General features: G+C 49.8%; 1 protein-coding gene across 30 annotated transcripts in view; it reads right to left on the reverse strand.

Moving 5' to 3' along the window:
• MEGF11 (multiple EGF like domains 11) overlaps positions 1–16,068 on the reverse strand; it is a 368,856-nt gene that overhangs the window by 58,873 nt on the left and 293,915 nt on the right. For all 30 annotated transcript variants that reach the window (XR_014242115.1, XR_014242116.1, XR_014242117.1 and 27 more), the window contains 2 exons: positions 11,886–12,022; positions 7,505–7,717 (listed from right to left, as the gene is read on the reverse strand). Coding sequence is in view for 25 of the 30 variants with exons in the window: in XM_082383269.1 (XP_082239395.1) it covers positions 7,505–7,717; positions 11,886–12,022 (350 nt within the window). In the remaining 5 variants the exon portion in view is untranslated. The remainder of the gene's footprint in view (positions 1–7,504; positions 7,718–11,885; positions 12,023–16,068) is intronic.

Raw genomic sequence — 16,068 nt, forward strand, 5'->3', positions numbered from 1 at the left:
GTGGCACGTGGGCTCTCTAGTTGTGGCACGCGGGCTCAGTTGCCCCGCGGCATGTGGGATCGTAGTTCCCCAACCAGGGATTGAGCCCCCATCCCCTGCATTGGAAGGCAGATTCTTAACAACTGTACTACCAGGGAAGTTCCGAGGTTAAATTTCTTAATGTATTATTTGTTTGCCAGACGATGCCAAGATTACATGGTCTTATTAGCCCCAAGAAACTGAGGCTCATAGTTGTTATATAATTTGCCTAAAGTTACATAGCAAGGAAGTGGCAAAATCAGGATTAGACACAGGTCTCCTGACTCCCAAACAAGTGCTCTTTATAATACAAATACACAGAGACCAAAGCAGGAGGCAGCCTCTTCCCTTACGGACTGTGAGGTCCAGCGCTTCCCCAACTCTGCACCCAAGGCAGATGCCCAGTGTGTGGGCAGGCACAAGAGGGCTGCAGTGAGACCCAGTTACTCTGCATATTGTAGGTACTCAATGAACATTTGCTGAGTTAAAATGGAGCCCTGGGGCAGATGTGGCCTCCCCTCTATGGCAATGTCTGTACTGGAGAGGATACCCTCCATCCAGGCATTGCTAGGGCTCTTTAAGAGCAGAAAAGATCGTCTCCATCCCCTCTCTGGCTAGCCCAGCGAAAGAACCATTTGGCTGGAGGCAGGGCCTGCCTGGCATGACCGCTAGAGAGTCAGGCAAACTCTGGCTGGCAGAGGTCTGATCCAACAGCCAAGATGCATCCATGATGCCGGGTGTGGTGACTATTTTCCTCTCAGAGCTTCTGTGGGGAGTGTAATTGACTGATGGCCCTAGCTACTGTGTCTGAAATCCATCACTACATTTTCTCAGAGGTCACACTTCCCCTGGGCTGCTCTCAGCTAGAGCACAGCAGGGATATTAAGGTCGACACATTCCTGGGAAATCTGGGACTCCTCTGATGGACAAGTTTGGCTTAAAGACTCCCCATCTTGCCAAACTTTCTTAGAATTTCAGTCTAAAACTTTCCAATCAACCTTCCTTCCTTCCCTCTTTCCTTCACACAGGTCAGACCTGCATTGCAGTCTCACGCTCCCCTAGCCTCCCCAGCCCCTTCCCCATTTTCCCTCATAGCTGTGTCCCTAGTAAATCTCTTGCTCTCGGCATCTGCTTCTGGGAGAACCCAGACTAACACTCCAGAGAAGACGCTGGATGTCAGAGACAAGTCTCTTGGATTCCCTGTGTCATCTGTTTCCTTTCCCTGGAGTCCAACTCAAGGGATATGGTCCAAGGGTGCATGCTCTGGGCTGGTGGGAGGCGCCTACGTACAAATCTTGGTTCTGCTAAGTTCCACGAGGATATGGGCTTTGTCTCCCTGGGTCATTGGTGGATCCCCAGTGCCTGGCTCATATTCACTGCCCAATTAAATATTTGGGAATGAACAGTACTTTTACTACGAGTAATTATTTTCTGTCTGTTGACTTGTTTATCACCTGTCTCTCCACCAGGTGGCGGCTCCATGGGGGAGGGCCCTTTGTCTGTCTATTTCACTTCTGTATTGTACCCCAATGGCCAGCAGGGTCCCTGGCACCATGAAGATACTAATACATATTTGGCAAATGAATTAATGGACAAACTATTTGTGTGAAGCCCAGCCAATTTCTGGGAGCCCTGATTTTCTCATGGAAAATGAGGGATGGACAGGAGCAGACAGTTCCTGAATAGTAAGTGCAAGTAGCTAATAATCATTTTGGAAAATGTTTAGTCTCATTAATCATCAAGTCAAAACAACAATTGGATATCACTTTTTCTCTATCAAAATGGTAAGGTTTTTTTTTTTTTTTTTAAAGGGACAATGCTCAATGCTGGTAAAGGTTTCTGGAAAACAATGTGGGGTTATATATCAGGAGTCCTAAAAATATTCAGACCCTTTGGTCTTGTAATTCCATTTCTAAGAATCTATCCTAAGGAAATAGTCACAGTTGTAGAGAAAGATTTATGCATGGAGATGTTCCCCAAAGCATTATTTATAACAGTGGGAAAATGGGGGCAATTTAAATAATAATAAATAATATGTGACCAGGCTATTAAAGCACCAGCCACTTTACACCTATATTTCTAATCTTCAAGTAAGCCTGTGAGTTAGGCATTAGAGCCTCTATTTTTCAGATGGCACTTGGAGGTTATATGACTTGTCCAAGGTCACACCACTAACTCAGTGGCAGCTGGGATTCAAACCCAGGTCTGTCTGGCCATGTTCTGGTCACTGCCTCATGTTGCCTCTGACACCAGGGTACTGGTTAAATGAATTATGACAGTTCATATGAAGGCATGTTAGAGAAGTATTCAAATGTTTTCCAGTCTATTTAATGATATGACATAAAGGTAAGTGAAATAAGCAAATTGTGTATAAAGTCATGATCTAAAATATGAAAAAAAAGTGAAACAGAAATGGATGAAGAATGAACAAATTACAACAAAATGGTTTTTGTACTCACCCCTGGATTGAGAAATTATGAGTTTTTTCTTTAAATTTCTATGTATTCTCTGACTTTCTCAAACTGAGTATCTATTATATTCATAAACAGATAAAAAGTGATAAAAATTATAATATGTAAAAACGAATGTGTGTAAAGAATGGATGTTTGAAGACTTCCTGACTTTCATGGTTCCAGAAAAATTCCTCCCTGGGTCCCACACTGTAAGGGGAAATAGTGGCCTGCACGGGTGCCATGGGGCAGGGGGCCCCTACTTGGTGGCCTTGACCCTCAGCCAGACAGTTGTGGGGTGCTCCTCTCTGTCCCCAACACTCCCAGCAAAGCCCTAAGGCATGGCCTTTCTCGGTTCCAACTTTTCAGGGGTCTCCTCTGAGGTTTTGGTTTAGGTTCAGAGGGACTGGCTCGGTCACAGTCGTGGAGACTGACATGCTTGGACCCAGGAAGTAACCCGGCAGCGTTGGCTGCCGCGATCAGCTCTGTCCAGCCCCTGAGATTCTGAAGGGTCTGAGGCGTCCTTCTGCCCTTCTTCCAAGAGATTCTCTCGTTACAGGTCCTTGCTCTGGTGTGAAGACCACCCTGTGAATAGCATACTAGATGCACAGTGAGCTGGCAAACGCTGGCCTCTAAGCTCTCCTGTGTTTCTGCTTTCCATCTTACCCGCCGGTGTTTTGGATGCTTAGGGGTGTGTCTCAACACCAATTTTACCTTTTTACTCTGAGAAACCAGAAAGCTCAAAACCAAACCTGAGATAATTTCTTTCTCTCTCCTTTCGTATCCCTAAAATTCTATTTTAAAAAACAAAACACCTCTGTTTTCTTAATTTGATTACTTGTCACTTATTACAGAAACTCCAAAATCCCTTTGAAAAGAGGGTGGGGAATGATCGCTGGCTCAGTGATTAGGACTGAAAACTGCCATCACCATGCTCTCGGCACCTTTGTCACATCTCCCTCTCCCTCTCCCTGGTGTCCCCTGCTCCCTGCCCCGTTGGTGGCAGAGCCATTCCCTTGGGTCACATGGCAGGCAAGTGACTGCTGGTTAGGCTGGTTCGGCTTGCTCTGTTTTGTTTTTTTTTCCCTCACCTTTCTCCATTTCCCCCAGACATAGATTAATCACAAGTTAATAGGAGCCGAAAGCTGAACAATACAGGAATCTTTTCAGGGTGGAATTTTCTGCCAGTTTTTCCTGGCTGCTCTGAGATTTCTATCAATGCTGCATCTGGTGGCTAAGTCAAATCTTTCAAAGGTAATCCACAATCATGGCTGCTGGAATTCGTCTATGACAATCCAATTGTGGAGGGGCCATGGACAAGGTCTGACGCACAGGTGTTCACTTTCTCAAGGTTATTCCTTTATGAAGGAAGCAGGCTGCTTTGTGTGTGCTACAAAGCATTTATAAAGGGCAGGAAGTGTGGGGAATTTCACCAGCCACTTCTTCCTTCCCAGGGCACGTGGGTTCAACCTCTTTGAAGCAGCCTCTCCAGAGGGGCACAGAGCAGGGAGAGGCTGGGGCTAGCTGAGGAGGGTTTTCTATGGTTGGGGGTTGGGAAGACTTTGTTTCTCTAGGAAAGATGCTCAAGGCCTTCCTGGCAAGCTGTCTTGGAGGGGCTCTGCTGCAAGCTCTTGCAGAAGCCAGCGGGGAAATGAGGCAAGGCTTCTGGGGATCCCACACTCTGTCTCTCAGGGAGCTGGGTGGAAGCTTCACTTTCAAAGACCACAGGAAAACTTTTACCCCCCACTGGGCTGACAAAAGGTGATAGACAGCTTGGGAAACTAAGACAGAGGAGAAGTACACGTATCAGGACACTGACTCAGGCAGAGGTAGTTCTAAGGCCAGGACTGAGAGGTCCCAGACTTACCCAGAACCTACAGCTTAACTGCCTTGGGATTAGGAGTCCTAGAGTCATCCCTCTGCTTTTCTTGGATCCCAAGAGAAGGCTCTAGAATGGGACAAAGGCTCACGGGAAGAGAGGAGTGACCTGTGTCCACACAGAGGAAGAGAGCTGTTCTCTGTGTCCCTGAGAACAAAGCCAAGTGAAGCATGAGAGAGGTGCAGTGAGACCACAGGCTCTCAACCTCGGGCAATTCTGCCTCCCCCCACCCCACCCAGGAAACGTTTTGGTTGTTAGAACTTGGGGCTGGGGTATTGCTGCTGGCATCTAGTGGGCAGAGGCCAGGGATACTGCTAAACATCCTGCAATGCACAGGATGGCTGTCCACAACCTAAAATATCAGCAGTGGCGAAGCTGAGAAATCCTGAGTTAGACTACATAAAAATTCAGTGAGTGTCGGGGGCTCAGTCACTGGGGCCGTGTGCCAAGGGGAAGGGGTGAAATATTTTTTAAAAATAGGGTGACATCAGCTCAGGAGCAGAGCCACCCTAGAGGAATGGGAGATTTAAGATGAATTCAGCGATTCTTTTTCCTGAAGGTCTGCTCTGTGCCAGGCTCCATGCTGAGGCTGCAGAGACCCACAAGCTCGGGCTGTGACACAGCTCCCTGCAAGGAGATAGTCAAGCAGACACGGAGGAACCCAGCCTGGGGGGTTGGCTGTCAGGCGCTCTCGGGGTCCCCACGCTTAAGAAGCACTACTGCCTCCCAACCCCTGAAATGTGACACGTGTTAAAGACAGTAAAGCAAATAATCATCAATATTGAATGGGCTGAGATTAGCGATGGAGAAGAGGGAGTCCTTCCAGATTAATAATGCATCGAGGACTCCTTCAGAGGAGGGATAAATTATGCAGGGCACGGCTGCTTGGGTATGGGAAGAAAACAATAGCTCTTTAATTTGGGGGTTGGTTGGATCTCTGTGGCAGGGACTCTCCCTGCACTGGACCTCAGTGGCAGCCTAGCTTCCTGTCCCTGACATGGTCCTCCCTTGGCTTCCCCGCAGGGGTAGGGGTTCCTGGTGCTGCCCCTCACCCGTGGAACAGCCTGAGGCAGCTGCCCAGTCCCCCGACCGGCCATGTGGGAACCCTGTGTTTAGAGTCTTGGAGCTCTCACCCTGCCCTCCAGACCCAGCCCAGAAGCCACCTCCTCCAGGAAGCCTTCCTTGACCAGTGAAGCGGTTTCCTATGGTGCTTTCTGTACAGAGCCCTGGGTCACAGTTACTTGAGTATATGTTGGGACCCAGCAGGCAGCTGCATATATTTCATTGATTCTAAGATGCACTTTGCCCCACATTTTCAGATCTCTGATGGATGTGCTATGCAGTCAATGGTATGTCATGGCTCAGTTTTAGTAGTACATAAAATAAAGCAGTGCCTCACTACTGGTGTTGTCCTGTATTTGAAGAAATATGGTAGGAGGTCCTCAGTGTGGGTAGGTGCTCCAGACTCAAGTTCCTGAGGGCTGGACTCGTGCTGAGGGACCCTTTCTTTCTTGTGTTCGGCCCTGCAGGTTCTCAGTGTTTGTTGAATGAATGACTGAGCGAATGAATGCTTAAGTCATATATAGCCCGTTCCATTGGCTCCAAGGCCCCCTCTTAATGGTCTCCTTCCCAACCCTCTGCCCTTGCAGACAACACTGCCCGAGCCACTTAGCTCCAGGAACTGAGGACTGAGGACAGATTCTGTCAAAGCCACAACACTTTCTAAGAGGCCTCTGCTTACACTGACCCGAGGATCTTGGGTGATGTGTGGAGAATCAAAAGCTCGAAATGAAGAAGGGCCAAGGCTATGTCCTGGCTGTCCCAGAGACAAGGCTACAGAGCAGAGGTATCTCTGTCTGGCCTGCAAACAGAAGCAGCACCCACTGCCCAGGGCAGCTGGTCCTCCCCTGAGCTGTCCTGCAGGCCTGAGGGGAGAAGGCAGACTCCCCTCACCCTGCACCATCCGAATAAGAGGCGGCCACATGGAGAGCTGTGGAAGCATTTATCTGGGGCCTGACAGCCTCATTTGAAGCTTTAATCTGGGGCCCGACAGCCTCATTTATCACCAGAGGGCGGTGCCAGCTGGTGCAGGAAGCAGGCAGGGAGGGGAGCTGGGGGAGGTGGCCCAGGGCGGCTCTGGCATCTCCACTTCCAGGAAGCAGGGCTGGGGCCCGCTTCAGCCCAGATGTCCCCAAGCCCCACTTTTTTTTTTTTTTTTTAACTGAGCCTTTTATATTATTTATTTTGTTTAGTAGCACATGATAGAATTATACACAGATTATTTTTTAAAAATCAAATGTGGCTATTTCTATATACATTAAGCCCTCGGCATAATTTCTGCCTCTGAAGTGCTAATACAGTATTTTAAATTATACAAACATCCAGTAAACAGCATTTTAGTTTATGACACTCTGTTAATACAATAAATATACAAAACTTCCAAACTAGTAAAAACATGCAACATTAGCGGGACAGATGGAGGGCATTTATATAGAACCATGACAGTCACCGTAATGGCAGCGCAATATCACTCGTTGACAAACTATACAGATATCCCTAGATAAATAATCCCAGTCCCAGATTAAAAACCACAGACACAGAGTGCAGGGAGAGGCTGGCCCCAAGCCAGGACCCTGCCGAGGGCCTGCGCTCTGTCCCTCCTGCTCCTCCACCCTAGCCACGGCCGGAGGGGACAGCCCTCTGCAGCCCCCAGGTCAACCATACTGATTCTTAAGGTCGTTTCTAACACTGTTCCTCTGGGGCTCACGTCCCCTGCTTCTGCCTTGGTGGTCCTGTCTCTGGGCCCCTTGGGGCTGGGAAAGGGCTTGGTTAGATGCAGACTGTGTGGAGGCGAAAAGTTCTCCGCGACAGCGCCCCCAGGGCCCGTGGCACCCTGAGCCCAGCCCCTCGCATTCCCACCCATCCCCACCCTGTTTCCCTGAGGGCCAGCAAGTTCCCTCCTGCTCCTGTGTGTGGGGTCTCAGGTTGGCCTGCTTCTTTTCATCAGACTGGCCAGTGAAGGTGATTGCGGAGGTCCCAGCTCTTTCACTGCCTGCCAGGATGATCTGGCTGGAGGTGGGGTTTGTGCCCTGAGAGCCCCCTCTCCACCAGGGCCCACCCCACCCCTGCCCCCTGCTCACCCGTCCCCAGCTCCTACCTGATGGTGTTGCCGGCATCACAGGGGCAGGGCAAGCTGCAGCCTGGGCCGTGCAGGCCCTCGGGGCACAGCCGCTCCTGGCAGCGTGGGCCTTTGTAGCCAGGTTCACACTTGCAGGCACCGGTGGTGGGTGAACACTGACCCCCGTTGTGGCAGTCACAGCGCAGGGAGCACTGGAAGCCAAAGGTCCCGAAGGGGCATTCCTCTTGGCACCTGCGGGATAGCAGAGTAGGGTGAGGCTATGCCCCCGCACCTGCCCTTCCAGATCCATCCAGCACGTACCGCCCCTGCCTCCAGGCCTGGGCCTGGTGTGCTGCACCTCCTCACAGCCTCCTCCCCTCTTTCCTCTCCTCCTCCAGGAAGTATTCCGCGGTTTAGTCACCCCAGTCCATTCCCTCCTCCATGCCAGTTCCCCTCAGTCCCCAGGACCGAGTTCATAGTATCATATTTCATTGATTATAGGCCTTATGTGTTTTTTTTCATTTTTTGATTGCAGTAAATAAGTATAACATAAATTTACCATTTTAATTATTTTTAAGGGTACAGTACAGTGGCATTAAGTACATTTATATTGTTGTGCACCCATCACCACCGTCCATCTCTAGAACCTTTTCATCTCCCCAAACTGAAACTTCTGTACCCAGTAAACAACAAACCTTGTTTTAAAAATATATTCTAGCATCTCTGAAGCCAGTTAAGTCTTATAACTGATGGCATGTCGTAGTTTAATTTTCAGTGTTTTTCATTCTTAGCAATATATAAACTAACGATGCATCTCACAATCGGTGGCATCTTAGATTTGATGAAATGGGGTAATTTTATTTCTACTCATTGTCTCTGTTTATTGAGTCTTTCTGACAGATGTACAGTCTCTCTTTGTCATACTGGGAGGTGATCCTCTTCCACCAGTGTCGAGTTTCCCCATGAGGACAAGATGCATCCTCTTCATCAGACTGGAGAATCCCCCAAGACAGGGGCTATTTCCTCTTCCTTGGATGGGGGGGGTTCCCTCAAGGCAGGGGCTGAGCCTCTTCCATCAGCTGGTGAGCCCCCCAAAGAAGAGGACCTGGTCCCCTTTGTGTCTTGCCTCTGCTGGGGCCTGGTACTTGGAACTCCCAGCATAATGATAATTGTTTGACTCATCGACTGACATCCATTGGTTGTGGGTCCTCTGTGGGTGGGTGTAACCTCTGCTGCTGACTGCCTAGCTTCCTGGATGTGCCCAACACCCCTCACCCCAGCCCAGGGATATTTCCCAGGGGATGTAGATTCATCGTCACAGCAACAAATTAAGGGGTAAACCTGGGGGCACATGGGGTAAAAGAGATGGGCGACCCCTGCATCCCAGAGACAGACAAACAGAAATGGCCTATGGACTCTGGGGTTTTGGATTTTCCGCATCCCCACACTGCTTCAAAGGTGCAGAGAATGGGGAACTGACTTTACAGCTCTGACATCTGCTTCCTCATCACAAAATGGGAGGATAATAGCTAAACCTCACCAGGTGTTTGAGGATTAAATGATGCAACGTGTATAAACACTTAGAAAGGTGCCCCATGCATGGTAAGGGCTCAGTAAGAAGTGTTAGTTCTTATTATTACTCTTGTTAATACTGTTTTCTATAGTTCTCCTAACAGAGCCCTTCTGGCATGAAAAAGCTCAAAGGGAAGAATTCCAAATGTTAACACTGGAGTGGACTTGAGGAATTACAAGTCGTTTAATGATTATGCTTTCCCATTTTCAGGTTTTCTATATATCTTCTACAATAATCAGGGCAGAGGGGAACAATAAAAGATGTTTAAAAAAATACAGCCTTAGCGTCTTTATTAACTCTTGGTGAGTCCTGAGTTGGAAGCAGTGTTTTCCACCACACACCCAGATCGTCTTCCTACAAATCTTGCTGCATTTTAGTCAGTTTGAGGCCTCAGCAAGGGAAAGAACAGAAAAGAGAGGGAGGAAGAGGAAAGAGAGAAGGGGATATAGAGAGAAGGAATGGGAGATAGAAGACAGGAAGGAGGAGAGAGTAGGATGGGGGAGGTGAAGAGGGAAACCAAGGCAGAAGGGGAGGACACAAGAGAGGTGAAGAGCTGTACAATTGCCATCTGGATTGCCAGCCCCTGTTCTGCCTCAGAATGGATTTCCCCAGAAGTCACTCAGGTTGCCTCTCCTGGATGTCTCAGACAGCAGGGGAAGAAACCCCAGCCTGGAGACACCTCCGGATTCCTCCTTTTCACTGGAACATTCCTGCTCCCTCCCATTCAGCAGGACTGGGCAGAGCCCTGGAGAGTGAGCTTTCTTCTCTGAAGGCCACGTCCCTGCCCCATCATATTTACAATGGGACTGACTCCACAGCCCCAGAAAAAGAATCTAGCAATAAAATATTGACAACCTAATCCATTTACATAATCAGCCTCTTTTTTTTTTTTCTACCCACAAGTTAAACAACATATTTATTTAGAGATCAAGCAAGGACTGCTAATGAATTTTACACAAAGCACGCTAATAATGGGGCCTGTGGAACAGGAGGGTAATCACAGCAGGAATTCGTTTTCTACTTAAACATCCTTCCTTTGCAACATATCAATCTAATGTGTCTGATATTGCCATTAACAACCAGATACATTGCTCAATTAAATTACAAAATGAGCTGCAAAACCCTCATTACGTTTCATGTTTAATTTGCACTGGATTCTGCCTATCTGGGGAGGCCTGAATTATTACACCCACTCAACTTTAATATGCTCGCAGTGATGTGGGGTGGGTTCCTGCGGCTGTCACCTACAAAATAAATGGAGGCAATTTTACAAAATATTAAACACCAGGCAGCCCGTTTAGGTGGGAAACCCAAATGCTACCAGGCCCTTCTAGGAATTCTTCTTCTGTAGATGGTTGACGAAGCTTGCCTGAAGACCCCAAGGCTTCTGGGGTTTCTCTCTGCCTCAGGATCATGGGCTGGGCCCCAACAAGAGGGACTAGGGGTATTTCTCCATTTGGTACATCTTGGCACCAATGAGGTTGGGTCCGCTGGTGCTGAGTCCAGTCAGCTGGAACCCTGGGCCCGCTTGTCTCCAACAACGAATGGGCTGTATTCGCTCTCATGTGAAAGTGGCCGGAAACAAAGGGTCCTGTTCTGGTTCTGGGGTCTTCCGGCTCCTGTCCCTGCTGGCTCATCCCAAATGTCTACTTATCCAGGGAGATGGTGAGGATGGGAAGGTGGCTCAGTGCTTTACTCCTGCCTCCCTTCTCCCCCTAGAGATGCGGTCTCCCACAGAGGTCAGAGAGGGATGGATGCCCAGATGCCACACCCCGCGTTCTGTGCCAGCGATGCTCACGGAGATGAACACTGGCTCACAAAGAGATCAGATCTGGCTTAAAAGACTTCAGGCCGGGGGTATGCAAGCCCAAAGCTAAAAACGGAAAATCTCTTTTCTGGACCGCTGAGGACTTGGGGCTGACTCCAGTGAGAGTTGGAGGGGCGCAATTATGTTGATCAGAGCCAGTAGGACTCATTGGTTAATTCAGGCCTGCTTCCTGCTTCTTGCTGTTACCTGGGCAGGGGAAGCAGAGTGACAAAATCCAGGGCCAGAGGTGAAGCATGGATCCCACAGAAGCAGGCAAGGGTGTGGCAGCCTCCTCTCTACTGCCCATCTCTCGGCTCAAAGAGACACACGTGGTTCAGAGTGAGAGGGAGGAGACTCGCCCGGGTTCTCTGGACAAACGTCCTCCGCCAGCTCTGAATCCGCTCACCGTCAGACACCTTGGCTGTCGTTTCTGCTCCTGCTAGAGCGCCTGCTCTATCATCGTGGAACCTTTCTTACCACGGCAAGTGCGCACGTCTGGCAGTCCCTCCGTTATGTGTTTTGTGGGTTATCCACTAAGGCTGCAAGGCTGGTTTGATACCAGGACATTGGTGCCCTTGTTCAGTCTGCTCTCAGGCCACAGGCCTTCAGAGGATGCAAACTGACGTCAGTATCCTTTTGGCAGAACTCACGTCAGGAATAAAAATCCACTTCTAAAAGCAGTTGTGCAAAATGTGTGAACTCAGTTTGCACACTCAGCTTCCTTGGCTTATCGGTGCCACTGCCTCTCTCCAGGAGGGCAGCAAGTAGAGAGTGGTGGTAGGTGCCCACCCCCTTCCCCAGGTGAGTCAATGCAAGTTCAGGGCTTGGGTCACTGGGCTGGGGCGGGGGCGTGGGTACCCTCAGCAGGCTGAGGGCCAGGAAGGATGGGTTGGCAGAAGGACTCAGAATGCTTTCTGAGAAAGGAACAGAAAAGCTGGCAGAAGAAGGCCATGGACCGGTAAACCTGAGCTGTTCTCTTCAAGGCTGCTGGGAAAATGAGTATTACGAACAGCAAGGACGAGAGTTAACAGCTCCCTTACCTGTCCCCCATGTATCCGGCTGTGCAGTGGCACTGCCCAGTCACGTGGTCACACTGCCCTCCGTGGTGGCAAGGACAGTCCTGGCTGCAATTCTGGCCGAATGTCCCTGGTGGGCAGGGCTGGGCACACACTGCTCCCTGAAACACAGGAGGGAAGACATGCAGAGGTGGTGCTGCTGAGATGCAATCCTGAGACCACCTTCTTCTAGAAGTAGCACAGTTGCTACAGCCCAAGGGACCACCCCATTCCCTCAGTGGGACCTTCTCCCCAATCGCAGAAGCATAGAAAGCTGGACACCATGGCTTCAAAGCTAGAGATGGGCAGATTGAGGCCAATTGGCTCATCTAATTATTCAGCACACACTTACTGAGTGCCTGTTGTATACCAGGTCCTGTGTTAGACACTAGGGATATGAAAATATGAGTAAGACTCAATTTCTCTCCTCCCAGTCTACTGGGGAGAGAGACAAGAAAACAGGTAACTAGTGCACGGTGCTGGGGGCCCTCACACCGGTACACAATAAAGTGCTGAGGAAAAACAAAGCAGAGGTGTGATTAAACATGGTGGTCTGGAAACACATATTTATCTCTACTTCTTTCCCAAACCCAGCTAACAGGAGAGTAAAGGGGGGAAATGTATAGACCTACAAGGAGAAAAGGAAGGGGAGAGGGGACCGTAGAGGACGAGAGGTGTCACGTGGTGGAAGAGGGACCGGCAGATAGAAGAGCAGTAACTGCTGGGGTTTCTGCTTTCTCAGCAATGCCAAGTGCCTGCAAAGCGAGCGTGGCAAGACAGAGCTCAGAAAAGCTCAGGAATCAGAGACCCCAGGGGCCTCTGAAGGCCAAGGTGCAGGTGTGGGGAAATAGGGGGACGGTCTGAAAGTTTATAAAAGAGGGAATTAGACCCCAGATTTTTACCCCCATTTCAAGTAGCCAAGTGACTTCCCAAGACTGGCAGTTTACTTTTAGGGAGGTTGAGCCATATCGGCTTCAGACACACGGAGTGGGGCAAGAGAAACGCGGATCTTGTGAGATCTGCCTGCTGAACAGTCAGACCCTCTGCTCTCTTCCCCTGCTCAGCTCCTACGATGCTAGTGACCAGACTCTGCTCCCTCTGGCAGGGTTCTGGAGGATTCCTTTCCGGGGACACTGAGAGGAAAGGCCTATAAATAATGATATTTGAGAGTCCCATCAGTCAACAAGCCTGGCATCTCCCCCCGCCCCCTAGGCTTCCAACCAGCTTTTCCAAGGATCATGGTAAAACATGAACAGGAAGCCAGGGATCACCAGATATTTGAAATGAGGCTCTAGCAAGTTGGGAGATGGCGGTAAAGCACATTACGTAGAAATATGGAGGGAAATGCCAGAAGAAACACCTAAAAGATTTGAAGCTGGTACCTTTCAGGAGAGGGACTTGTGGCAGGTCTGGGGGGTGCAGAGGACTACTTTCCCCTCCCTCCAGTAGTAGCCTTGTGGTATTAGATACTGTGTATAATTTTTAAATTATACATGTGACTCAGATCTTTACCAGACAGAAATCTAAACTTACTCTTGTCTCCTGCTGCCCTTCCAGCCTCTCCCACACCAGAGACGGTCATTTTTCTTATGCAGATCAAGGATTCTCCCACAATTAATTAATCAATTAGTTCAACACACAATTATTAAGCACCAACAATTGCCAACCCTGAGGAAGCTAGTTTAGGCAGGAAAATCCTGCTGACCGGGGTCATCTATCAATATCATCCAATTTACTTGTAATGAATTAAGTGGGAGGCCTTTTCGCTCAGATGTCTCCTCTACACATAATAAGTCAGACAGTGCGGGGCTGAGGGGGGCAGGGATGGGGGACTGAGCAGCAGAGGCAGCGGCCCAGGGCGGTGGGATGAATGTGTATATGAGGAGAGGGGCAGGTAAAAGCTGCTCAGACGAGGGCGTCCCTCTTCTTCCTGGAGGTGGTGGGGTTACCCGGGCTTGCCTTTCTCACTCTACCCCACAAGCTCCAGGGATTCTTGAGGGAAGAGATGAGTCTTTCTGGCCACCATCTGAGCCAAGTCCTCTGCGGTCCTGGACAAGGACATTCTGACCCTGAAAAAACATTCTGAGCCATCCTGGGGGCTGTGCTTATACCTCCTCCCTCTCCATCACGGAGCACTGTGGGGTACCCTGTACCTACACACACACACACAGACGTCCCTATACACCATCACCCTGTTCGACTGCAGACTCCCTTTCTCTTCAGCGTTTCTGAGACATGACCAGGGCCCCCTAAAGAGGCCAATAGGAAAGTTTGCTTCCTTTCAACACTTCCTGGGGAAATCAAGCATCCTTGAGACTTTTTTGGATAGGAGGGCGAGCACTTCTTTTAGCCCCCACTCGGTATTCCCCCAAATGCAGCACCCCAGGTCCCTGTAACCCTAAGCCCCTCCTCAGGCTCGAGCTCCCGGGGCCTGAAGGAATGTGTTACCTTGGAAGGACTGCTGCCTGGTGTGGTGGGAAGAACAGTGGACTCAAAGTCAGGACTTGGGCTCAACCCCTAGTTCTACCTCCTCCCAGATGGCTGAGCGAGGACAAGTCACGTGATCATCCTGAGCCTCGGTTTCCTCATCTAGAAAATGCGAGTGGTAAGCCCCAGTCTCCCAGCTGGTTGTTAAGATTCAGTGGGATTAGAGATGTGAGGGAACCTTCATTAGTATTAGAGATGAGCAGGCCCTTCATTAATATTAGTTCAACCCAAGCAGACACCCGACGTACAGGTGGTGGGAGCCCAGTATCACCTGGGACAGAGAAGCGTCGGGGAGAACCACATAATTAACTGGTCACTGCTGGTTAGAAGAACAGCTTTTTGGAGAGAGGTAGGGGGAGAGGACAGACAGGAAAGTAGCAGCTTGAGAGGGCTGTGGTCTTATGGTTTCTTTCCTGCTACTATGAGCTGAATTGTGTCCCTCTAGATTCATATATCCTAACCCCTGGCAACTTACAGTGTGACTTGAGGGAGGCAATAAAGTTAAAATGAGGTCATTAGGGTGGGCCCTAATCCAGTATGACCCATGTCCTCATTGGGAGAGGAGATTAGGACACACACAGGTGCAGAGGGAAGGCCATGTGGAGATGCAGGGAGAAGACAGCCGTCTACAAGCCAGGGACTGAAGCCTCAGAAGGAACCAACCCTGCCAACACCTTGGTCTCAGACTTCTGGCCTCTAAAACTGTGAGAAAACAAGTTTCTGTTGTTTAAGCCACCCAGTCTGTGCTACTTTGTTATGACAGCCCTAACACACCTGCCCTACGGTCACCTGAAAGCGTATCTCCAAGTGCAGTGGGATCTCAGGCTGTGTGGCATCTAGAAGGTTAGAGATGAGGTGAGGCAATAGCCCTGCTCCTCTCGGGACTGGTTAGATCAAATGGTTTTGTCAAAATCTGGAAACCAGCTGCACTTAAAGGGGACCACGGCTAAATGGAGCATAAAAAAGGAGGGGGCCAAGACGGTGAAGGACTCGAGGTTATGCCAATGAGACAACGCAGCCTCGCCAAGCATCTAATGATCACTGCCGTCCCAGGTGGGTGACGTGGATGGGCATGTATGCCCTCAGTGGATAGTGCACAGTGGTTGGTGTGGGTGCTGTGGAAATGATCCCGGCCACAGGCCGGGCCTTGGGGCTCCATGAATAACCCTTCCCAAACCTGGGCTTCTATGATTTTCCAGCTTCAGCTCCAAACACCTCTCCTTGCTCCTTCATGATCACTGGTCCTATTTCCCAGCTCTTCAGGTATGTTGTTTCCTGTGTGTATATGTGTGTGTGTATATGTGTGCACTCGCACGCACATGTGTGTGTCCAGCCTCTAGCATCAGACTGGGAACTCCTAAGGCAGGTGACCTCCCATCCATCTGCAGTACCCATTCTCATCAAACCACTCACACCTGGTTCGCCTCCTTTGAAAGGTCTCAGAGCCCAGAAGAAGAGAGGAAACAACCCCCCAGGTTCTTTGCAGAGGCCCTCTGGGAATGGGCTCACCACAGCTGGGTGAGTGTCGTGTCCTGTGGGCATACACCAGAGACCTGGTGGCCTGGGGTCTCTGAGGAGGGGCCTGGGAGGCCAGAGTTCCTGGCAGCTCCTCTCCAGCTCTGCATAAAGCCTCGGTTCTTTGGGGACCTGTTTGGTGTGAGTGAGCAATCGTACTCTTTAG

The sequence above is a fragment of the Balaenoptera borealis genome, assembly GCF_965194805.1.
Source record: "Balaenoptera borealis genome assembly, chromosome: 3".
In the NCBI taxonomy this organism is placed as follows: domain Eukaryota; kingdom Metazoa; phylum Chordata; class Mammalia; order Artiodactyla; family Balaenopteridae; genus Balaenoptera; species Balaenoptera borealis.